Source organism: Protopterus annectens, chromosome 6.part0, assembly GCF_019279795.1.
Source record: "Protopterus annectens isolate FY-2018-M chromosome 6.part0, PAN1.0, whole genome shotgun sequence".
In the NCBI taxonomy this organism is placed as follows: Eukaryota; Metazoa; Chordata; order Ceratodontiformes; family Protopteridae; genus Protopterus; species Protopterus annectens.
In genome coordinates, this window is record NC_056737.1 from 938,387,306 (window position 1) to 938,412,845 (window position 25,540).

A 25,540-nucleotide genomic window follows, 5' to 3' on the forward strand; every position below is an offset into this window, starting at 1 on the left:
CATTTAAGGCAGCACAATAACTTCTTGGCTAGAACGAAAGCAAATAAAAAAAAGGAACTGCACAATAGTAAGCAGATCGATACTTTGTAAGCAGTCGTCTTATTACAGTGAGTGCTACATGTCCCTGCTCTGTCATTTAAGGCAGCACCTAACCCCTAAGCTAGAATCAAAGCACAAAAAATAAATTTAAAAAAAAATGGACTTCACAGTAATAAGCTGATCGATACATTGTAAGCGATCGGCTTATTGCAGTTAGCTCTACATCACCCGCTCTGTAAGTAAATGGAAGGGAAGAAATAAAAAAAAAAAAAAAAAAAAATTGATGTTCGTTTTGCTGTCACCCAAAGTCGATGCCCAGATGCATGGCACACACACTCACACCCCTCGCTCATACACACAGACATTCTGCTTACACACACACTGTTTATTCTCTCATGCATGGGTAACTGTCACACACAAGCACACACACCCTTTTCTGCATTCACACAGAGATATACACTGCTAACATGCACGCACTCAACATTCTCTCATATACTGGTAACTCTTGTTCAGGCACACACATTCACCCTGACTTCTGCATTCATAAACACACGCATTCTGTTTTCACAGATACAACCTTACCTGCATGCTCACAGACATCCATACATACTGCTTTCTCATACGCAATCCTCATTCTGTCCTGCACTGCTCACTTTCTCACATGCATGCAAACTCAGCCTATTCTGCATTCACATAGACATACATACTGCTTTCATGCATGCATTCATTCACATACATGCAGACAGAAACACTCGTACACATACATGCACCAGGGAAGTTGGACAATTACAGCAAGCATGGATTTCAGTAGGAACGCATTGGATAAGAAAAACTTGTCGAAATACAGATCACTGCATTCGCAGTACAACGAAAAGGCAGGAAACGAAAACCAAAGAATAAAAATATGTCGTCGACAGATAGTTGCATACAGTTTAGGTGCTTAAATTAGTGGAAGAGCTAATTCTGTATGTTCCCATCGGACTTGCTGGAGAAGTTACTTGATCCGATGGTGTTTTTCTTCCCAATAGAAATAGTGGATGGAATAGAGTTCCACAAGAAGTTTTGCAGAACTTTATAGCAGCTGCTAAGCGGGCGGGCTACATAATGATGTCACAGTGTGGAAGGATCAGCATGAGAGGGGACTACTGATTTGATTGTGTCGATGGTACGTCAGGAAGGTGGAGACCAACTCCACCTGAAAGCTTGCGATACCAAAGAATGGGGGATGGGCTTTCCTGCCTTACGCTAGGAAAAGGCAGAAATGTAGACGTGTAAACTTGTTGGTGTGTTCTGGTAACTGCTGATGGCTGGGATGAGTTTACAAGGAAAGAAAAAGATTTGAGGTTGAGTTAAATTGTGTTTGAGCCCGGAGTTTTCCTTTAAGAGCACACAGGGAACACACTCAGTCCGAGGTCTGAGGTTGTCTATCTGTCTCCCTTCAGGTCCCCAATAAGCCTCCCACTGGCATAGCTGTAGGGTTGTGTCCTCAGACGAGTGTCCAAGCCAAGTCCTCCAGTACCATACCTTTCAACCACTTAGTGCAAGAAATCTGGGCAAAGCCTGAGAAAATGGGGTGTCAAAGGCCCAAAAATAGAGACAAATTTTAAATATTGCTCATATAAACTTCGAAGGTTGCTAGAGTAATATGTTTTGTGTTACCATGCATTTTCTGAAGGATTTGAAGTCTTAAACTCAAATGTATGTCATTGTTATGAGGAACAGACCATAAATAAGAGGTAAAAATCTGGACATTCTGTTAAAATCTGGACAGTTGAGAGGTATGTCCAGCACCCTGTATGTGAAACCAGTACTTCTTGTCCCTGCTTCAAGCAGATGACAGCTGACACACACACACACACACACACACACACACACACACACACACACACACACACACACACACCTGGGAAAGGCTGGCACAGATTTACTAGCTATACACCTTCTGCCTAGTCTATAAGGTAATTACACCACCACCAGACACTCCAAAGCCAGCTACTCTAAGTCTCTTGCTAGAGTACCAAATTATACTGAGCGAAATTATTATTGATACAAATGGATAAGGTTGACCCAACAGCAAGGCTTTCAGAAGTGGCCGTAGTGCCACCGAATAAATATAAGCACTCTCAGAGGTTAAAATTTTCTCTAAAGGACCAGTCACAATAAAAGTTTAAATATATTTAATAATAAATAATAAAAGAACATGAAAATAGTAAATATCTATTTACAATAAACACCAGTCACAGGAAATATTAAAAATAACACTGATGGACAGGTTCATACAGTTATAGAAAAAACAGTATAATCTCACTGTATTTTCCTAACTGATCTAAAGATCTATTATTCCCTGTTACTTACTAGAGCAAGGCAACATGAAGTAGGTGAGGGGCCCTTCCTTGTCAGGTTATAAAAACAGAGTGCCGTGAGACTTCAGTCTCACCTAGTATTCAACATTATTGTAGTGATGGAGTACAGAAGAACATCACATACATCTGGTCATCTGACTTCTAGTTCCACTGCATCCGCCCATTGTTAGAAACTGTTGGGATTTAGCATATATGTGTCACTAATACACACACAAGATCTGATGCAGCTTCTGGAAGTCATACAACAGTTTCCAACTTCTATCCAGAGTAGCAATTAGTTCGCTGCTAAAGACAATACAGTAGGCTTCCTAATGCTTGCTCTCCCAGTCATTTTGTCTCTGGCTGCAATCAGAACTGTAAGATGCAGTCTTTATGGCCTAGGCCCAGTAATTTAATTTCAGAACATTTTTCAAACTTAGCTGCAGCTGGACTGTGATTAACCTCTTCTCTTCCAGTATCTTCTGTTAAAACATATACATTTAATTCAGTTACAGTACAGTCAGGACCCACTGCTAATACATTTTTAACACAAGTAACTTTACAAATACATTTTCAGCACAAGCATCTGTACAAATCAGTTTAGTATACAAATGACATGTAATTCTTTACAAAGTTCCAGCAAACTGTGATGGCATATGTTACACACCCACTGCCCTACATCTCCTGGCATAGCTGGCAATACCTCACATTGTCACAGTATTAATAATATAGTAAGAAGGATAGGAATTTTGGAGTGGTGTAATACATGGGATGTAGATGTAATTATATTAGAAGGCACAAGATTTTTAACAAATGAAGAGACTACAAACAGAGACACTGTGGGGAGGAAAGATAATCTGGAATTTGGGAAATGAGAGATGTTCTGCAGTAGCCATATTCTGTAGAAATATAGTAAAGATAATATATGCAACTTTAGCAAAAATGAGAAGCTTAACCACTGTAGATTTAAAATGGAAATAACAGGTATATTGAATTATAACATTATATGCTTATACGAACTGTAAAGAAAGGGAAAGCTTATTTCATCACATTTTAGACTATGTTGTAATAAATGTGAACATTATAATAGCAGCAGTCTTTAATTGTGATTTAAGAGGCAAGTGTTAAAATAAAGGAAATGATATAAGAAAAAAGGTTAAAAGTTATAAGATGTGTTAAGTTAAAACTTTGGATCAAAAATTCATGGACTTACAAAAGGGGTATGTTGTTGTGTCTTTTGGCTTATCCCAGTTAGGGGTCGCCACAGCTAATGTTTGGTAGTGGATTTTTACATGCCGAGTTACCAGCCCTGACGCACAACCTTCAGTGAAGGCACGCCCATTCACGCATGCCTCCACACACAAGACGCTCTAGCTGAGAATCGAACGCGACGTCTTGCTGTGAGGCGACAACGGTACCGCAACACCACTAGAACTGAAATATAGGGTCTATATCACATCGTCAAATGACCTATTCAGCGAATGCCTCTTCATCAAACTTTATTTTTTGAAAGCTCACTCCGTGAAATGACGTTTTAAGCTAAAATTTTCCCAGGGAAAATAACCATTAGACCAACTACCGATCATCGCAAAAATCACAAAATTTAAAACCCACACCCCCTAACTAAATATACCAACTCTGAGATCACACTACAGTGGGGAAAATGTGCTAAAATGATCGTTTGATGGATAGAGCTTTTGACAAAGTTCGATGAAGAGGCATTCACTGAACAGGTCATTCAACAATGCGATATAGACCAGAAATGTAGTATCACAAGGTTTAGTTATAGGAAAAGGGGAGGTAGTTGAAACGGGATATTCTGATTATCTTGCAATATGGCTAGAGATAAAAGAAAACAAGGAATATATAAAAATAGGCAAAAGAATAAAAAGGATAAATGAGAAAGCATGGAATGAATAAGGGAATCAATTAGTAATACAGTTATGGAAAGATTATATTACTTTGAGAACATTTTATAAAAATTGGTCTGAATGGTGGATGATATTCAAGGAAAAATATAAAAGATGTTTTTTGCAGTGGCAATACGATGTGAGAAAAGTAGAGAATGAAAAATATAAAAGAACATGTAGTCACACATTGGAAGATTTAGAACATAATGATAGAAATACTTTGACAAAGAAAAATAATTATAAGAAAAAACTCAAGGAATTGTTATATAAGCAAAGATATTTTACAAGGAAAAAGAGAAGTACCTAGTTACTTAAGCAGATTAGTAAAGGAAGATGGTAGTGTAATGAGGAAATAAAATGTAAAAAGGAGAAATAAAACTCTTGAAGATATTATGAATAGTGTAGTACAATATGTACAAGAAATGTTAAAAGAAAGAGAGAATAAAGAGTTGGAAAAGGAGATTTTTTTTAAATGTGCAAGATGAAGACAAGTAAATATAGATTTGGCCGCAGGCCTAGATGAAATAGGTTATGAAATGTACAGATAGTGCAACTGGAATTGAAATCTTTAGAAAAGGATAGGAACAAATTACATAGGAAAAAATGGGAATTGTGGGAACAATGCATACAAGGGAGGAATGAGGTTTAAAAGGCAGCGTGACTTAAATGAGCTCTGTAATGTTTGGCTGGAAAAGATTGGGTAGAATATAAGTGATGTATAATGTTTACAACTGGGAGTGTGTCAGTATGGTTTGTGATGTAAAATGCTTGCATCTAGGATTGTGTAGGTGTGGTTTGTTTGTATAAATGTATGATTACCTATGTAGTAAGTGATGGTTTAATAAAGATTTTTTTTTTGTTTAAAAAAAGCAGGAATTGAATAATTTATGTAATGTTGCTTAGGTTATATGATATATAGCAATATATATGAAGTAAAATGCTTATGTTAATTATAGTGTGATTGCTTTTATATGAATGTAAGTTTGCCTGTGTCACAAGTGATAATTCAGTAAAGGTGCTTGGGAAAAAATTAAGGGACTGGGAAAAATGTATATTTTAAAGATTTTGAATGAATGGTTAAACAAAGGTTTTATGTATAAAGAATTATGTAGTGGGATACTTAAACTCATGAGGAAGAAGGAAGATAGAAGATAATTAAAAAAACTAGAGACCAAAATTATTGAATAATAATGATTATAAGATATTTATGAAAATAATGCAAAATAGATTTGAAACTAAAATGGAAAATATTATGAAAGATAGGATATATAGTATAAAGGGAAAGGGTTGTCTAGAATTATTAATGGTGGCGATTGTGGATGATATTATGAACAGACAAGAAGAAGTACAAATCATGCTAGGAGACCTAGACACGGAATCCAATGGGTAGTAATGAAGGAATATAATATAAGTGAGATGGTGAGGAAATTATGTATGTCAGGGTATAGTAATAACAAAGTAAAAATGCTTGTAAATGGCTGGTTAAGTCAAGAGGTACATATGAAGAGTAGTGTAAGACAGGGATGTCCAGTGAGCTGTATACTGTTTACATTAATTATGAATGGGATAGTATGTGAAATAAATTACAAAATTAAGGAGGTGGGGAATAAAGCAACTGAAGATTTAAGAATTCCAGTTCTGTTGACATATGCAGATGACATTATAATAATTGCAAAAAACAAATTTTGGATAAAAGAAGTAATAATTTGTACAAATGAGTGTCTAAAGATGATGGTGATGGGTTTAAATAAAGAAAAAAAGTAAAGGGTTAGGTGATGAGTAAAGAGTGGGGATATATATTTCACAATGAATGAAATTTCTGTGTTAGGCATACAATTTGGGAATAAAGTTGTAAGTATAATTCAGTGGGAAAAACAATAGAAGGACTATAACAAACATGTCTTTTCTGGAGAACATATAAACTATCATTTAGGAAAAAAAGCTTACTTGATAAATTCAGTACTGATGGAGAAAACAGCATACTTACCAAGTTTATTTATGTTGCCAACAGTATTTGAAAAGGAATTATTGCAGATAATGTTTTCATTTATATCGGGTTCTAGATTAAACCCAGTAAAAGAGGAATTTTGTATATAAATAAAGTAGATGGAGGTTTAGGGTTAATTAACCCAGTAGTATACACTGCTTCATTAAATTTGTACAAAATGTTAAACTGGGTAAATGAAAAAGATGAATGATTAGTAGTAAAACTGTATAAATATAAGTCTGATACATCTGTGAGTGTGGTAAAAAGGAATACAAGAGAAAAATAGTGTATAAATAAAGAAATATAATGTTAGCAAGAAAAATATTTTTGTAGAAAATAGAAATTGATGATATAGAAAAACACAGAAGTGTATGGTACAAGAATGTAATTATAAAACATTACTATGTAAAACCATGGGAAAATCTAACAGATGAAAAAACTTAAAGCTATAAAATAACCAAATGGTGTAATTAGAAAGTAGAATGTCAAGATTTTTGTGGATATATGTCATAGACAAATTGCCAGTAAAAGGAAATATACCATATAAAAAGAAAAGTGATAGAATATGTTTATGTTGTCACGAAGAAGAAATTATGAAACATTTCTGAAATGTAAAAGAGTAAAAAAGTTATGAGGAAAAGTATGTAAAGAAGATTTTTTGAAGATATAAAAGAAGTGGTTAAGGTTCATAGGTTAGGTTCATAGATTAGTACTAAGCTAACTGCTCTTGCGAGCCATTTTAAGCCTAACCAGTTACCCCTTGTGAAACCCTGTACCTTGTGTTTGTAAGGCAAACACCTTAACCATTAGGCCACCCTCCCAACCCCCTTAAAATAAACATTAAATAAAATAAACACGTGTATGATAAAATAAGGTTATTATAAGAATAGAAGTAAAGAATATGTTAAAAGAATAGAAAAGTTATTTTATGTTATTTGAGTTATATGGAATGAAAGAATAAATGAATTATGTTTAATGATAAATGGATTTTAGCAACAATAATAAATAAAATTAGATGGTTATGGAAAAAGGAGTGGCGGGTCTAACAGGGATGAAAATTTAGCATGACTGTAAAGGAACTTATGAACATGTGTAAACAGAGTTGTATATTTATATATTTGTATAGGTCCACTTCTGAATCTTGAAATACTGAAATATTGAATTTCAATATCTCAAGACCAGAATTCCGAAATGCCAGAAAACTGAAAACAGACAGTATCAAATTTAACATTTCGAAAAACCAACACAACTGAAGATCCAACCCTCCCAACATAAAAAGAAAACCGACAAGAAACTCAAAACACATAAACTACCATACGATAAAGCAGGGGGGCAAGCCCCCAGCATCCCAGCTACATATATATATATATATATATATATATATATATATATTTACTCTGAGGTCGCACTAACACGAAAACAACAACACACCTAATTTTACGCGCCTTACAGTCCCATTACATACACACTTATACCCACGAGAAACACACACGCTACACATGTAAAAGAATCATCACTCTCAACACCTACATTCACAAACTCTCACTTACCTTCCCTAACCTACTCCTACAACTTCCCAAAACACTAAATAAAACCACATTCCTACCTAAAACCCTTGCAAACTACAAACTTACCTGGATCTCCAAACATAACCACACATCAACTGCCATGCTGAAGACCCAGAAACCACTAAACCTTAAAAGGACAGCAAACTACGAAAACAGACGGGACAACAACTACCGCACATTCAGCAACCGCAGGTTCGACAGTATGTAGTTTTGAACAACTGCACTTTCGGCATTCTGGTCTCGAGATACTGAAATTCGATATTTCAGTATTTCGAGATTCAAAAGTGGACCCATTTGTACATATGTAAATATTTTGTTAGTATGAGTTATTTTTTATATAAATGAAGGACCCCTACTCTTTTTGATAGGTGCTGTGGTATCTTTTACATCTACCTGAGCTACCACCATTTCAAGCAAATGGGGCCTCGGTTTAGCATCTCGGCCAAAAAACAAAACACTCAGGAGTATGATACCCCCTTATGCTGCGCTGCAGTGTCAGCAAGCAATTTACCAGGTGTGGGAATAGAACCCACATCCTTCCGTACCAACTGCAAGTCTACTACCTGTGGTGCCACTGACACTGACTGCGCTGTTCCTTTGGTTACTGTGTATCTTTTTTCAGTGTATGTTAATCTCTGCATGGAGGGCAGCTTCATAGGCAGAGTTGCATAATAATGCAGCAGTCCAGTGGAACAGCTAATGCTAATTAACCTTGTATTGTCCCCTGGAGATGGTACTGGTTCCTGAATTATACTGCCAAGAGAGTCAAAGAATTGCTCAGCTGTGTAAAACTTTACTGTTGTTTTTCTTTCGTGCATACATGACAAAATTATTAGTATGCTTGTTTTTTAAAGGTTTTAAATGCACTCCTGGAGCATCTTCCAGAAATACTTGAAGTTATGATCACAGGTGGTGACTGTGCTGGATCAGAAAATAAGGTAAAAAAATGAAAAACTTTCATGTTTCTTTTTGAAAGACCAATTTTCTTTTAGTTTGCATTAGCAGAAAAATATCAAAATGCTAGTTTTGGAAATTAATTTTCTTCTTTGCAGGTTCTTGATTAACAGCTACTGTTCTACCCCTGTATGATGCTTGTTTTCAAAGGAACATAGGAACAATACTAGGCAAGTGATCAAGAGATCCATAAGATTCCAAGCCATAAACACCTTTGAAAGGATACACTTAAAAGTTTGTGACTCTCTCTCTCTTTTTAGGCACTTAATAATGCTTAGCTCTCAAGTTGAGCAGGGCTGTACATGGCAATCCTGGTGTAAATTTGTCTACCCATCCATTCATCTATATTAGCCTTGAAGGTAATCAAAGTAGTACTTTGTTTGACCTGTAATGGTAACTTATTCTGTAGTTTGGGAATCTGTTGAGTTAAGAAGCTCTCTCTCCAGTGAATCTTGTTTATTTGTTGGTGTAGTGTATTTTAGGACCCTGGTGTGGGTTTTTGTACAACTACTGATTTTGCAAAGAAAGAGAAGATCATATAGGATTGGGTCTATCCTGGTTTGAAAAGCAAGACACCGATCACCTTGGAGTAGCTTGTAGGTTACCAAGTGTAATGAGAGTTTTGTTACTCAATCAGGATAGTTGAAAGATGTAAGGCGTTTGATTTTCTTGGTAAGTTATTTTTGGAGCCTTTCTATATGGAGCAGTATGTTTCAATTTATACGTACCAAAGCAGCCATTGTATTCAATGATGGGTCTGATAAGAGAAGCATACAGAGGCAGGATGACTTCTTCAGATCTTGAAGGCATTCCCTTAGAAATTTATTGGGTAAGAAAGAAGGATTTCCTGACTATGATGGAAACTGATTGAATGAGAGAGAATTGTCCTAGGTTTCATATCAACATGAGCATCTGAAGAGGCATACCATTTTAACACATATGAGGTGGGAGCAGTTTTTCTTTACTGAATGCTTTCCATTTTACTTCTTCTAGAGAGACCTTCATTGAAAAAAAAAATCTTGATTGGATGGGAAATAGGAAATTCGCCCTGGGGATCACCTCTGTGGCTCTGCTTGACAGGGGCACAGGAAAATAATTTTCTTGGGTGGCGAAAGTCAGGGTACCTTTTTGGCTAAGCTTGTATAGGCCCTAGGGTTGATAGCGTAGTACCTACCTATGAACCTATGACTGTGTGTTGGTTTTCATGTTACCATCACTGTTAAAAGGTTGTACCGCTCTTATATAGCTCATAATGTGTCACTCTTGTGATGAATACTTGAAGCCAAATGTGTTGGGCTAATATTTCATGACCAGTAAAATATCCATTTTTTTTTTTCCTCTAAAATAAATGATTCACTGACTTTGAAAGGTTGTTGCTATAGGTGACGTCTGCTAAGCTTGAAATACTGGGTGATGTTCATTATTCCCACTGCCTCAGTGGCATTTGGGATGTTCTTCATCTCACATTGCTGCAGTCATAACTTGTGGGTAGTCCGCTGTCCTCGGTCGGCCCGAATACCAAAGTATTAGGCTGGCGTCGGTCATGGCGCTCAGATCTGACGTCAGTGCGTCATGGTATTAAAGCGCATGACCGACGTCATATCCTCAGTCTTTTTTGCCGCATGGTCCGAAGCAGAAGCAGCGTTTGCAAGTGCCGTTCGGCGTTCTGAAATTTTCGTATTCTGAGTTTCAGACCGAAACCAAGTTGGGCTAAGTACCCGTTAGAGTATTTTTGTTTTTTCTTGCCTCAGTTAATTCCGGATGTCAGAAAAAGTGAATAATTGTATTTCTTGTGGGAAACAGATACCGCATAGGGATTACCACTCTCTCTGTATTCCTTGTTTGGGGCCTGAGCACGACGTAGTCGGGTGTCGCTTTTGTGCTAGGTTTAATAAGCGCACCATTAAACGTAGGTTAGATTGCGCTAGGCTTGTCTTCGGTAAGCGGTGTAATTACAATATGCCGTCGGATCCTCCGACGCCCGCTACCGCTAAGAAGCGCAAGGAAAAATCGTTAAGGTCCAAGCAGGATGAGTCGTCCGTTCCGGACACCGGTTCTTTAGAAACTACGGTGGAATCTGTCGATCCAGCCGAGTCTCAGGGGGAGACGTTAATTTTGCAGGATGTGGCCTCTCAGGAGTCAGGTCAGGCTGAGGGGGCCTCTCAGGTTGCTGTACTTCCTTCTATGCCTAAGGGGGTTAGGCCTTCTCCTTCTGTCTCTAAGGTACCTTCTAAGGGCAGGCCTGGTTTGCCTTCCTCAGGTGTCAGTCCTAGTTCTGCAGGTCCTGTGCCTAAAAAACACATGCTTAAAATGGCAGAAGATTTAATTTCCTTAATCAGGGGTTCTATGCCCCCTCCAGATAAGAGGCCTAGGGTGGAGCCAGAAGTAGAATGTTTGGAACAGGCTTCAGATTACTCAGAGTCTTCGGCTGAAGACACTCAGGATTTTCCTCCTTATTCTGATTCAGACGCAGAGGATTCCAGTCCTTCTGCTTCTCCTCCAGAGGATTTTTCTTTTTCAGAAACCCTGCATTCTATGAGGGAGCATTTTAAATGGGAAGGCCAGGATTTCGGATTCCGAAAGAGGCTTAGGGAATTTTTGTTTTTACCACAACATCGGCCCTTAGCTATACCTCCTGTTTTGGATGTTGTTCAGGATGTTTTCTCTGAGGCTTCCCTTAATCCAGACTCTTTGCCTCCTGCGCCAGTTAAACCAGATAGGTATTACAGAGTGCCTGAGGCTCATAAATATCTGTATAAGAGCCCAAGGGCTGACCCAGAAACTATTAGCCAGGGACCTAAGGGTGTCAGGGCTTCTGTTGTAAAGAATCCAGTTCCTATGGATAAAGATTCTAGAGCTTTGGATAGGTGGGGTATGTTGAAGTACCAGAATTTTCTCCTTACTCAGTTAAAATCTAAGGTAGATGCTTTGGCAGAGGGCATAGAGTGTAAGGAATTACAGGATTTGGTTCATGCCTCTGATCAGGTGGGTAAGCATTCTTTGCAGTGTGGTTTCAATGCTTTACAGGCTTCTTCCAGGGTGGCTGCCACTGGATCGGTTATTCGCAGGCACGCCTGGCTTAAGGATCAGAATTTGTCAGAGCATGTTAAAGCTAGAATTTTAGATGCTCCTTTACAGTCTGAAGTTTTGTTTGGTTCTCCTGTGGAGTCTGTCTTGAAGAAAATGGAAGACAAGGCTAAGTCTATGCAGACTGTTAAAGATTTTTTGCAGGTGCAGCCCCCTAAGTTTAGCAGGAATTGGCCTACTAAGGGATGGGCTTACCCTTCTTCTGATTTACAGTCTAGGGGCAGAGCTCAGAGTTCTTTCAGGCCTAGAACGTGGAGTTCCCCTGCACAATCTACAGGTGAGGGCAAGGGCCAGTCCTTTCGTAAACAGGCCCAATGACCTGCATCTTCAGCTGCCAGATCCCTCCTGTCTGGCAGCACCTTTGGGAGGAAAGTTGGCACTCTTCAAGCAAAATTGGCTTTTAGTCACCCAGGACAAATGGGTGTTGGACATTATAGACCGAGGCTACAAGTTTTATTTCCACACATTGCCTCCTTTCAAGGGCATGCCAGACGTTCCTCCTCAGCAAAGGGTAGAGGCTCACAAACAGATTTCTTTACTTCTTCAAATGGGGGCTATACAGCAGGTCCCTCTATCAGAAGTGGGCCTAGGATTTTATTCTCGCCTGTTTCTTGTACCAAAGAAAGGAAACACTTGGAGGCCAATTTTGGATTTATCTATCCTCAACACATACCTGGACATTCCAAAATTCAAAATGTTGACGGTGCAACAACTTCTGCCTCTGTTGGGCAAAGATCACTGGATGGTAACTCTGGATCTCAAAGAGGCTTATCTTCATGTTCCTATCAGACCCAGTTGCAGGAGATACCTGCATTTTCGGGCTGGGACTTTACATTATCAGTTCTCTGCATTGCCCTTTGGCTTATCTACTGCGCCCAGGGTGTTCACAAAGGTTCTGGCTCCGGTGATAGCCTTCTTAAGGTTAAGAGGAATACAAATTTATCCTTATTTGGACGATTGCCTGATTCTTGCTCAAGACAAAAACAAGCTTCTTCACCATCTACAGTATGTTATGGCAGTGTTAAGGTGCCTAGGGTATTCTGTGAACGAAACAAAGTCCAGTCTAGTGCCCTCTCAGGAAATGTGCTTTCTGGGTGTGAGACTGAATACAGCTTCCCAGATGGCCTTTTTGACCCTGGACAAACAAAGAAACCTTTCACTTTACTTCCAACAATTGTCTCTACGGTCCAGGCTGACTGCAAGGACAGTCCTTCAAGCCTTGGGGTTCATGGCATCTTGTATTCTGGTACTTCCCAATGCCAAACTGCATATGAGGAAGCTACAATGGTATCTCAAAAATGTATGGACGCAACACTGCCACGATCTGGACACTGTCATTCAAATACTACCTTGCATTCAAAAGGAATTTTTGTGGTGGGCTCAGGAATGTCACCTAAACAAGGGACTCTCTGTGACCCGACCAGAGGCGAGTCAGATCTTAATGACAGATGCCTCGGACAAGGCTTGGGGAGCTCACCTCAATGGAAAATGGGTTCAAGACACGTGGCCTGCCAGACTTCAACATTTACATATCAACTTGAAGGAGATGTTAGCAGTCCAATTTGCATTGATGGCTTTCAAGGATCTACTTCACCCAGGACAAGTGTTGATTCAAACAGACAACACAACTGTCATGTGGTACATCAACAAGCAAGGGGAACCCATTCGTACCCTCTTTGCAGGCAAGCTATGGTTTTGTGGGAGACTGCTCTCAGTTTGCACCTCACTCTTCAGGCAAGGTTTCTGCCAGGAGCACAGAACTCCTTAGCAGATGTTTTGAGCAGACAGATGGTGGATCCCCACGAGTGGAAATTGGATCCTCAGGTATTTCGACAGTTGACAGTGATATGGGCGACTCCAGACATAGATCTGTTCGCTTCTCCACTAAATTTCCAGTTGCCAAAGTTTTGCACAAAGATGTTTCATCCAACAGCTTGGAAAGTGGATGCTCTATCATTCAGTTGGAGCAATCTTCACGTCTATGCCTTTCCTCCTCTGCCTCTCCTTCCCAAGGTGCTCTTGAAGGTCAGACAAGACAAGCCCTCCATGATCCTAATAGCTCCAGATTGGCCTCGACAGCACTGGTACCCTCTGCTGAGGAGTTTAGTAAGGGAGCCTCCTTGGCCTTTGCCTTCAATTCCACACCTTTTGTCTCAGGCAGGCAATCATTTCCTCAATGTAAGGATTCAGTCCCTGCATCTAACAGCCTGGCATATTCTGTTCTAGAACCTGGAGGGGTCTCAGCTTCCTCAACACGTTTTGAATGTTATTTTGGAGGCCAGACGGCCTAGTACAAGGAAAGTTTATGCAGATAAATGGAGGAGATTTTTTATTTGGAGCAAAGCTAAGAGCTTTGATGTTTCCAGGCCTGATTTGAGTGTTTCTCTTCAATATCTTACGGAATTATTAGTCAAGGGTTTGTCTTTCTCCTCTGTAAAAGTTCATGCTGCAGCCATTTCTGCTCACTATGACTGTGACCCACCATTATTCTCTCATCCTTTGTTTAAGCAATTCCTTAGAGGGGCAAAGAACATAAGACCCCCGCGTAGGGCTCCTACTCCTTCCTGGGATCTCAATTTTGTGTTGGAAAAGCTTACTTTACCTCCTTTTGAACCGGCAGCTACGTCTGAGTTAAAGTTTTTGTCTTGGAAGACTGCTTTTTTGTTGGCCATTACGTCTGCTAGAAGGGTATCTGAATTACAGGCTCTAATGGCAGTTGAACCCTTCCTGATTTTTCATAAGGATAGGGTATCTCTGCGTACTAACCCTACTTTTATGCCTAAAGTGGTTTCAAATGTGGCCTTGAACCAATCTATTCATTTGCCTACTTTTTATGCTGATCCCCAAAATAAAGGAGAAAAAATTTTGCACACTTTGGATATTCACAGGCAGTTGCGTTATTATTTGAGCAGGACTAAAAGGTTCAGACAGTCTCAACAGTTGTTTGTTTCTTTTGCTTTGGCCTCTCAGGGGAAACCTGTTTCAAAACAAACTATTTCTAAGTGGATTGGCCATTGTATAGCTTTTTGTTATTCTCATCATGATAAGGAGATTCCGGCTGGAATCAGACCTCATTCCACTAGGGCTACTGCCACTTCTACTGCTTTTTTAAGGGGTGTAGCTACTAAAGATATTTTGGAGGCAGCTACTTGGAGTTCAGTGCACACTTTTTCTAAACATTACCATCTCCCTCTTTATTCCAAATCTAGGGCTGGATTTGCCACTGCAGTCTTACAGGGCATGTTAGCAGCTCCCAATGCTTTATGATTTTGCCAGCCTCCCTTTACCTTTGCTTTGGGATTCTACCCACAAGTTATGACTGCAGCAATGTGAGATGAAGAACATAGTACTGTTTTGTTCCTACCATAAATGTAGATGTTCGAAGATCCACATTGCTGCAGTCCAATTTACCCTCCCTCCTTCCCCTCTGTAGTTTGGAGTGGTTGTATGGTTTGGGTGGTAGAGGTTGTTTGTACATGGGTTTTGGAGGTTTTTTCTATTTTTGGCTGTGGCCTTTAATTTTAGGGCCTTCTGACATCTGGGGCAAGAAAAGACTGAGGATATGACGTCGGTCATGCGCTTTAATACCATGACGCACTGACGTCAGATCTGAGCGCCATGACCGACGCCAGCCTAATACTTTGGTATTCGGGCCGACTGAGGACAGCGGACTACCCACAAGTTATGACTGCAGCAATGTGGATCTTCGAACATCTACATTTATGGTAGGTACAAAACTGTACTTTATCTGTCAAGGTAACCTAGTACTGGCCAGTTTTCAAAAGCTCAGACTTCCCTCCCCCTCTCTTCCTTTGACAGCTGATTGGCTGATCATATCCTGAGAGAGAAGCTTTCAGCTGTCACAGGAAGTGGGTATTCACTCTTTTTCTGATGTCCAGAGAAGAAAGTCCTGTGACTTTTCACAGGATTCAGTGCTGATTTTTTCCAGTTTACTACTCAGATCAACCCCATTTGGTGACCACCTTCCTCTCATTTTATTATTAGATTTATTATTCTCTTTCTATTGTTATGTTTATTTAAACAAAAATTGTGTATTAATTTACTTCAGTTTCTTTCAGTCTTTACAGCAAGCCATGTGTGAATTTCTGCTTGCAATACTGTCTGTTTGGCTCCTGTCTTTGACAAATGCTTGTTTTTATTGTTTCTGAACAGACTTTTCAGTATCTCTCTTAGAAGTGCAGTGAATATGTATGTTGTTAGGCACTAGTTGCTGTCTTGTACAGACAGTATTGTGAATTAATCACTTCTTTACAGTTGTTACTCTGCTTTGTTTTTAGTACTGGAATTTTTTCAGTATTTATACATTATTTATGATATATATGCCTCTGCTCTGTGCATTTTAATATTTGCTCACGATTATACTGCAAATTAAGTTATATGAATGCACTGTGGTGGTTTTCGTCTAAATTGCTATTAAATGCTATTTTATGGTAGTTTAACATGGTTAAAGTATGTGAACTAATTTTAACACTGTATATAAACCAAAATGTACAATTTTAACACTAGTTTGTCACAGTAGTAGCTTTGGTGTTTGGACTTTTTGTACTAGAAATTCGAGCATCTACTGTTACAGGTAAGTAGGACTTACACAATTGCACTTTTATTCCTTCAGAAATGCTTGTTAGTAGACTTTTTCTCTGAAGATGGCTCAACATATGGTAAATGCCTATATGACTCCCTCTGTAAAGCTCTTTCACTGTACTGAATTCCAGTGCAAGATTTAATTTGGTATATGTAAGCATTTTAGTTTTTTACAATGTTGAATTTTTTTCACTGTGGTTATGTGTTATAATTTATATTTCTTGACAGTTAACCAAAACTCATATTTGGATGTGAACTTAGGAATAATGCTCATGTTGAATGCATTTTCTGCCTAAGCTTCTTCTAAAACATCTTTGGCTGTAAGTTACATTTGGTTTAATCCAACAGAAATGGAGAAAATTAAATAATCTATAACTTGTACTTCCTTCCAGAAAAGTGTAATAAGATTAAAACAAAGAAAAATTATCACAAAAGAGTTATACTACGACAGTGACATCATAGGCCTATTCAAGTCCACCTGCTGCTGTGCAGGTAGAGGCTTATGCATTACTAGTGATTGCATGTCTGACAGCATGTGCCCAGCAATTGTAAACCAGTGAAGATAGCCCGTGAGTGTGTGTGCATGCATGTGTGTGCGTGTGCACATGCACATCTAAGTGAAGAGCATAGGATGCCACTGTAGTGACACAATGCTCATATCAGCCACCAAGGGCAGGTATAGGTCAAAACATCATAATTGCTGGAATGCCAGTAAGGTCACATACTACAATGGCTGACCACATGACACCAGTCCATGAGTACATGAAACCAACTCGTAACGGTCACATCTGCTCTCTCCCTCACTGGGAAATACCAAGGGCTAGAGAATGATGGGGGTAGGATTCATTGTCAGAAGGCACAGTGAGAAAAAAAGCTAGAAAAAAAATTCTGTTATGTTTGGCTGCACCTTACAAATATTAGAGAAAGCATTTATAAGAAACAGCACTCTGACATTTAAGAGAGACATAGTTTTCATCTTTGTTAACAGATAATACATTTTTAACAGCTTTGCAAAAGGGACTACTCCATCAATGATGGAAACAGATCTACGTGGGCTTCATTTGCAATTTGGGATAATACTAGCATTGCTGACCTTCAAAACCCCTAATTTTTTTATAACAAATTTGGGATTTTGAGAAGGCTATACTTGTAACCTGTATTTTCATTCATCAGTGACCAGATTTGAAAAGTGCATTTAATTTTATCTAACTGGTGGCAGATAATGAATTTCTAATAAATTTTACAATATTTATGATTCTGCAAATGACTGTTTTTATCTAAGCAAAAGCACAGTTCTGTCATACTTGTCTTGGGACAGCTTATTGAAAGTCAGTGGTGGTGTAAACAATCACTCAAGATTAAGTACATTTTACAATCAAAATTACGTTTCATTGTAAGCCTGTTCTGTAGTTTTGAGGGGTGTAGAGCCATCACTATGCTGAAGGCAACACACGTTCCTTTAGAGCCTTGGGTTCCTGTAGGAGTTGGCAAGGGAGAGTGGCAATGAGGAGCTACTGAAGGATCACCCATCCTTGGGAAAGGGACTTAGCACTGGTCACAGGGGTGTCAGCGAGAACTTTAGGTGTTACCCCAGTGGTATTTTGAGACTTCTGAACCTGCACTGTAAAAGTGCAGTCACACTGGAAGCCAAGGGAGCTCAGCATGTGGAAGCACACTTCTCAGTGGAAGACAACAAATACTGGAACTCCGAGGATCTGCCAAGGGGAAAGGAGAGAGTGCTCCCAGGAGAATATGGTAGGTTTGTTCCCAGTACAAGCAAGCTGGCCTGCTCCTGACCACCTGATTTTCACAAAGAAACAGAAATCTGATCAGGAATCCTGAGGGCTGTTGCCTAGCCCAGAAATACCTGGCTTTTGTCCCACCTGGAACGAATGGACTGAATGGGTTTATGTAGACTATGAACCATTGGGCGAGGTCCTGGGGATAGGGATAGTAAAACTACATAACTAATACACTACATTCTGTTGTCTCAGGATAACTACACCACATCTGTAGTAATATAAAAGAGCTGGATGCATAGTATTAGATAAATTTCTTAGCATTTTAATTGATGATATTATGAGATTTGTTAAAGGTTGGTTTATATGAGATTAAAAGGTATTTTAAATTGCACACATGGCCTAGTACCATAAAACACACATCTAATACACCTGTGCATGGGATATAGGCAAGAATTCACAGAAGTGCTCTGTTGTGGCACATAATGAGGATACACTGCTGTGTAAAGTAAACATGTGCCTTATAGTTTCATAGGTACTTACTAGGCTACTTATTTGTGAGAATCTTAAGAAGCGTTACCTTACATTACCATGGTGTTTTCTGACCCTTGTGTTTTGTGTATGAGTAACTCAGAGGTGGCCAAAACAAGGATATGTTGGGACATTTACTTATTGTCACTACCCCTGAGGGACATGGATACCAAACGGGGAGGGTGAGTGAATTTGCAGTTTCCCATTCTTTTAACCAGATTACATTTGAATAGCGAAAGAGGAGTACTTTTCTTTATGTGAAGTGGAAGACAGTTCCATAGAGACAGTATTCTCTGTGATATGTACCTACATCCTATTTATGCTGCAAAAGAGATTGGGTGTTCCTGCTATCATCTGACTTGTGAATGTGCAATAAGTCAGAAAGGATATGATCTGCCAAGGCTCTGTATGCAAGGCAGAGGTTGTCCCTTAGCAGCTTGTATGATAACAAGATGAGGGACAAGGCTTTGAGATGGTCTGCGTAGTTTTTTATGATTTAGGCCCTTGACTTTTTTTAGTTAGAAAGCACTGTGGTCTTTCCAGCTGTGACAAGTGTTTGGACAGATGCATACTGAAAGGGGCATTACACTCAGTGACTGTATGTGTCTGTCATTAGGCTAATCATTATACTCAATGACTGTTCTAATGAGAGACAAGTACAGTGGGATGATGACATCCTTTGATGTGGACGCCATACCTTTAGATATAAGCTGTACAATGAAAAAGGACATCCTTACAATAGTGGATACATGGTCATCAAAGGACAGTTCATTGTCTGCATAGGCTTCCAGATCCCCGACTACAGGGTCAGCTTTCAGGAGGTGCAGTCAATGTAACAGTTAACAAAGGGAAGTCATGCTTGCCAAAGCATTTATTGTTTTACTCCTGGTTATGACACCAGCTGTTTGTTTGGGAAGGGTCTTCATGAAGAATCTTCTTGTCCTCTGTGGAGTTAATGATGGCACGAAGTTTACAGGCATCTGCAAACTTAGTCATAAACCAGTAATATTTGCTTTAACTTCTGGGAAGTAAATGCCAAAAGGAGTGGTCCAAGGACTGACCCTTGGGGTACTCCGCTAGTGACAGGTCTTTTGGGGGATATAGAGCCACCCACCCTAATTTCCTGAGTTCTGTTTGTGAGATATTTGGCTATCCAATGAGTTACATAGGGATTTATGTTTAGGTGGGAGAGTTTATCTACAATATCTGAATGTGGGATGGTGCTGAACACCTTTGCAAAGGTCTGGATAAGCAGTGTGAGCTGATTTGCCCTCATCCATTGTTCCAGTAACCTCCTTGAAGCTGCTAACCAGGTTAAATAGGCAGACTCTACCCTTGACAAATCTAAACTTGCTTGGGCCAAGAGATTGTAGGTTACCTATGGCCTTATTTATTAATTCATAATGATCCTTTCCATAGCCTTTACATATGAGGTTGGTCAAGTTTTGAGGTCTGTAATTGCTTGGGTACATTGACACCCCAACTTTGTGCAAGGGGATGACTGTTGCTGTCCTCCATTCATCCAGAATGAAGCCAATTTGAAGAGTGATAATGAGTAGCCTATGTAAGTCTGTGAGGGTCTGAGTTTCAGGCTGGACATTAAGCACCTCGGTATGTTATCCAGTCCCACAGAATGTGTTTTTGGCCTTATACAGTGCCTTCAGGACTTATTCTTGAGAGATTGAGGGGGCATAATAATGGGTATGTGCTCTGGAAGTATAGGATGGGAGAGAGAGGGTACAGTTTGAGCTAAACTTGTTTGCCAGTAGATTGGCTGTGTCCTCTAGGTCTGAGTGTGTGATATCATTTACTATTAGCTCTGTGCATTGCTGCAAATTGTTTCTGAGGTTTATGGTCTTAGAATATAACATCTTCATTTTTCGAGATAAATGCTACTGGCAAAAAACAGGAGTAGCTATGGGCATTAGCTGTGCCAACTCCTATGCAGACATGGTTATGTCAGAGTGGGAACATCGACATGTGTTAAAAAACAATAATCCACATATAGTCATATCAAAGTTTTGTTGATGATTTATTTATAGGTTGGAAGGGTGATGAAAAGGACTTATTCTTTCTTTGAATATTTAAACAACAGCAGTGAGTTTCTTAAGTTTACTATGAACATGGGTTGGGAGGGTGGCCTAATGGTTAAGGTGTTTGCCTTACAAACACAAGGTGCAGGGTTTGAGTCTCACAAGGGATAAATGGCTAGGCTTAAAATGGCTCGCAAGGGCAGTTAGCTTAGTACTAACCTATGAACCTATGAACAAATCTAAGTTGAGAATTGACTTTTTGGACGTATCAGTGTATCTTGAGGCCTTTGGTTCTTGACCTTCCACCTCCAGGTTACACCACCTTATGACCAGTTGTTAGGGGTCCTATTGCAGAAAGCCCGGACCTCCCCAGACACAGTGCAGCCCGTCCCAAGGAGGCCAAACAAATTCATGACTGCACCAGAAGATAAGTCCTTTCTTACCAAAGGAGTTCCCATTGATGCTATGGTGGTAGCAGTGGCCACCAAGAAGGAATTGTCCGAAACATCTTTTAATATCCATCCTCCTAACAAGGAGTCCAGGACGATGGATAGGAATGGGAAACGTACCTTCTCTTCAGCAGCATTTACTCTAAGATTGCTGAATTACCTTACCCATTTCACTCGACTTCAGAGGGATCTCCTAAAGGAGTTGGGAGATACCCTTCAGGGTTCAGTAGCGCTGGGATCCATGGATAAGGTTTCTGTGCAGCTCTCCACCCTTACGTCGATAGCTAACTCCTCCATGAGGCTGATATCGTATGTAGCGGATGGAGCGAGTAGGGCAGCCACAGCAGGAATCTCTCTCAGGAGACATTCTTGGATGCGTCTTTGCAACTTCACGGAATCCTTTAAGTCTTCCTTCACCAATGTCTCCTTTGATGGTTCATCTCTTTTTGGACCTCAGGTGAAAGAGACCTTGACCAGGTGCGAGCAGGAAGGGAAAATCTTATCTGCTGTCGGAGTCTGTTTCTCCCTCCCGTCTAGACCCTATCCGAAGGGTAATATAGGAGGAAAAATGTGGTTCCATAAATCCCAAAAAGGTTTCCCTCAGGCACAAGGTCAACCTTCCCCTAGGGGCAGAGGGGGATGATATAATGGAATATGCCATCCTTGCGGCAGAGGAGGTCCACAACACCAGGGAAATAGAGAAACCTTCTCGGATTGTCCCTTCCATCACCCCTGAGGGGTTGCCCGACTGTCCGTCTCTGGAGGCAGTTGGGGGTCGTCTATCGCTGTACCCAAGCACCTGGTTAAACATTTCACAAGATCGTTGGGTAAAGACCATAATATCCAGAGGTTATCTAATTCCCTTTGTTTCCGATCCCCCAGTAAACCAGCCTCTACCAGATGTGCCACCTATTGAACTAGACCGTGCAACATCACAGTTCATCTCGTTGCTACAAAAAAGAGTCAGCAAAGAAGTCCCCACAGAGCAAATAGGATCTGGAACTTACTCTCGATTCTTTTTAGTTCCAAAAAAGACAGGGGACTGGAGATCAATTCTAGATCTCAGCAGACTCAACAAGTCTGTAAAGAAATCGAAGTTCCAAATGATCACTCTGCAGTCGATAATCCCCTTTATCGGGAAAGACAACTGGATGTGCTCAATAGATCTTCAGGATGCGTACTACCACATCAAAATGGACAGGTGCTCCAGAAGACACTTGCGCTAATGACTGGGAGCCAGTCATTTTCAGTTTTGAACACTGCCCTTTGGCCTCACTACAACCCCCAGAGTGTTCACCAAATGCATGGCAGTGATAACGGCTCACCTGAGACGTCAAGGATTCCAGGTGTTTCCGTACCTAGATGACTGGCTCCTCACTGCTACCACCAAACATCAACTCATCAAAACCAGGGGCGAGACTCTATCCTTGTGCTCCAGTTTAGGCATCACTGTCAACCTAAAAAAATCAGCCTTATCTCTATCGCAGCACATTGTATTCTTAGGCTCAGAAATAGACTCAACCACCATGTCAGCAAGACTAACACCAGAAAGAGTAGAATCATTACGCAGCCAAGTCAGATCCTTGCTAAACAGTCACAAAGTTCAGGCCATGGTAGTCCTTCAAGTCCTAGGGACCATGGCTTCCTCTATCCTATTAGTTCCCCTAGCCCGTTTGCACATGAGAGTACTTTAGTGGCTACTATTTGCCCAATGGTCAATGCAGGATTTTTCCCTGTCTCATCAGATTCTTTTCACAAACACCTGCAAGAAGGATCTGACATGGTGGTTGCATATGGAACAACTTCTCTTAGGCCGTACTCTTGTTCCTCCTCAAGAAAAGGCACTTTTGACCACAGACGCCTCCCACATGGGGGGGGGGCATTATCTGGGAATGACGGTCCAGGGTACTTGGCAGAACCACTTGCATATCAATGTTCTGGAGATGAGAGCGGTGCTATATGTGTTGCAAGCACTTCACAGCTCTCTCCCTACCGGGACATTTGCGATTCAATCAGACAACATGTCTGTTGTGTGGTACATAAACAAGCAAGGGGGAACCAAATCATACCCACTTTGTCAAGAGGCCCTAAGAGTTTGGAAATGGGTGATGGACACTCAACGCTTTCTCGTAGCAATGCACATCCCGGGGAAGTCCATTGTGATAGCAGACAAACTCAGTCGAACAATTCTCATGCCTCATGAGTGGTCCCTGAATGTAGAAGTTGCGAAAGAGATCTTTCACCGATGGGGCCAGCCTTGCTGTGACCTATTTGCCACTCACCTGAGCACCAAATGCAGCAGCTATTTTGCCCTAATTCCCCATCCGGGGATGTCACCCAGGGATGCTGTAGTCCACGATTAGCCTCCCAGACTCCTTTATGCCTTCCCACCTTTTCCTCTCATTCCAAAGGTAATACAGAAAGCGAAACAGTTGAGGAGTACCCTGATCCTCATTGTTCCTTACTGGCCTCGTCAAGTCTGGTTTCCCTTCCTGTGGCCCTACCTCTTGGAGGAATCATGGATTCTGGAACCATCTCCAGACCTCCTGATTCATCAATCGGTGCAGTTCCATCCTTCCATCCACACCCTAAAATTGACAGCATGGCTGTTCCAGTTCCACACATAGCCAGGTGCGTTTCCTTTTCACATTCAGTCAAACACATTCTGATTTCTTCCCACAAGCCTTTCACTAGAAAGTTATACTCCAGCAAATGGAAAAGGTTCTCTATTTGGGCTGTAAACCAAGGTTTAGCTCCATATACAGCTCCTATGGAATCTATTTTGTCCTTCCTTGCGACCATCTTTCATGAAGGAGCTGCGGCTGCTACAGTTAGAGTTCAGTTAGCTGCTATCTCTAATTACCATTTTGGCTACATGGGAAATCCCATCATGTCCCACTCTTTTTTGCAAAACCCTTTTGAAGGAAGTTCTACTTATCAGGCCTCCAATTAAACAGTCACCAGAGCCCTGGGACCTAAATTTCGTTCTCACATCCTTAATTTCTTACCCCTTTGAGCCCTCTTCTTCATCGGATCTGAAATTATTATCATGGAAAACACTGTTCTTAGTAGCCATAACCTCTGCTAGGAGAGTCTCAGAATTGCAAGCTCTTACTATTCAACCTCCTTACATTGTTTTCCACAAGGATAGAGTCTCACTTAGGACTAATCCTACCTTTCTTCCCAAGGTATGTTCAGAACATAATCTCAACACTACTATTGAGCTATCAGTGTTTTTTCCAAATCATTCTAATAAATCTGAATACAGGCTACACCAGTTGGACGTCCACAGAATTCTCAGGTTTTACCTACACAGAACTAAAGAATTTAGAAAATCAGATCAATTATTTGTTTCCTTTTCGGACAAAAATAAAGTCTTGCCTGTTTCCAAGGTTACCCTTTCAAAATGGCTTTCAGATTGCATTTCCTTTGCTTACCAGACTGCTGGCAAATAGTTACCCAACAAAGTTAAAGGCCACTCTGCAAGGGCAGTATCAACTTCATATGCCTTTAGATCTAGGCTCCCAATTGATACTATTTGTGCAGCAGCTACTTGGGCAAGACCACATACCTTTGTCACTCATTACAAATTAGATTTGGCCTCCTGGGACATGTCATCCTTTGGGTCCACTGTGCTGAAGAGTCTCTTCACTTGAGCCACCCGGGATAAAGGTGCTAGGGACGCTGTCCCATCCAGCAAGAATTACGGCGAGATAGGACTACATAACATAAAGAAGTTATGTTCTTACCATAACGTTCCATGTTTGTAGTCCATCTCGCCTACATTCTTGCGTCCCTCCCTCCTGCACCCTTCCTGTTCCTGGAGGATCTGTTGGACTACACTTATGCTGTCTGACCTGGTTGTAGTTGTTGTCTACCTGGCATGGATAATGTTACACAATGTTTGTCTGTAGGTACACAGTTATATATATAGTTTCATAACTATGAGGTTCTTATTGCTTTCTTGCAAACAAGGTCTGGGGAATTGCTGTGAGGCACCATGGGACAGGAGTTAGCCTCGAGCCAGTAAAAGCTCTCAAGCTTTAGTATCGGCTGAGTCGGAGCCGAATATTGGCTCTGAACCCATCCAGCAAGAATGCAGGCTGGATGGACCACAAACATGGAACATTATGGTAAGTACATAACTTCTTTTTATGTTAACTTAGGATTTATGACGCTCCAAATGTGTTGATGGTAGGCACCCATAGATGTAAGGCGTGTGCATTTTGTGCCTTTATTAAAGAATCTAGATACTTTAGACATGCTGAATCAGGTCACCTATGGCAACTCAAGATGGCA

The 25,540-nt window shown here is 40.3% G+C and overlaps 1 protein-coding gene across 1 annotated transcript in view; it reads left to right on the forward strand.

Moving 5' to 3' along the window:
- The window catches only part of PPP4R4 (protein phosphatase 4 regulatory subunit 4), a 2,733,238-nt gene that overhangs the window by 1,765,063 nt on the left and 942,635 nt on the right, over nucleotides 1-25,540 (forward strand). Inside the window, exon 13 of the mRNA XM_044073596.1 lies at nucleotides 8,701-8,784. Within this exon, the coding sequence (XP_043929531.1) occupies nucleotides 8,701-8,784 (84 nt within the window). The remainder of the gene's footprint in view (nucleotides 1-8,700; nucleotides 8,785-25,540) is intronic.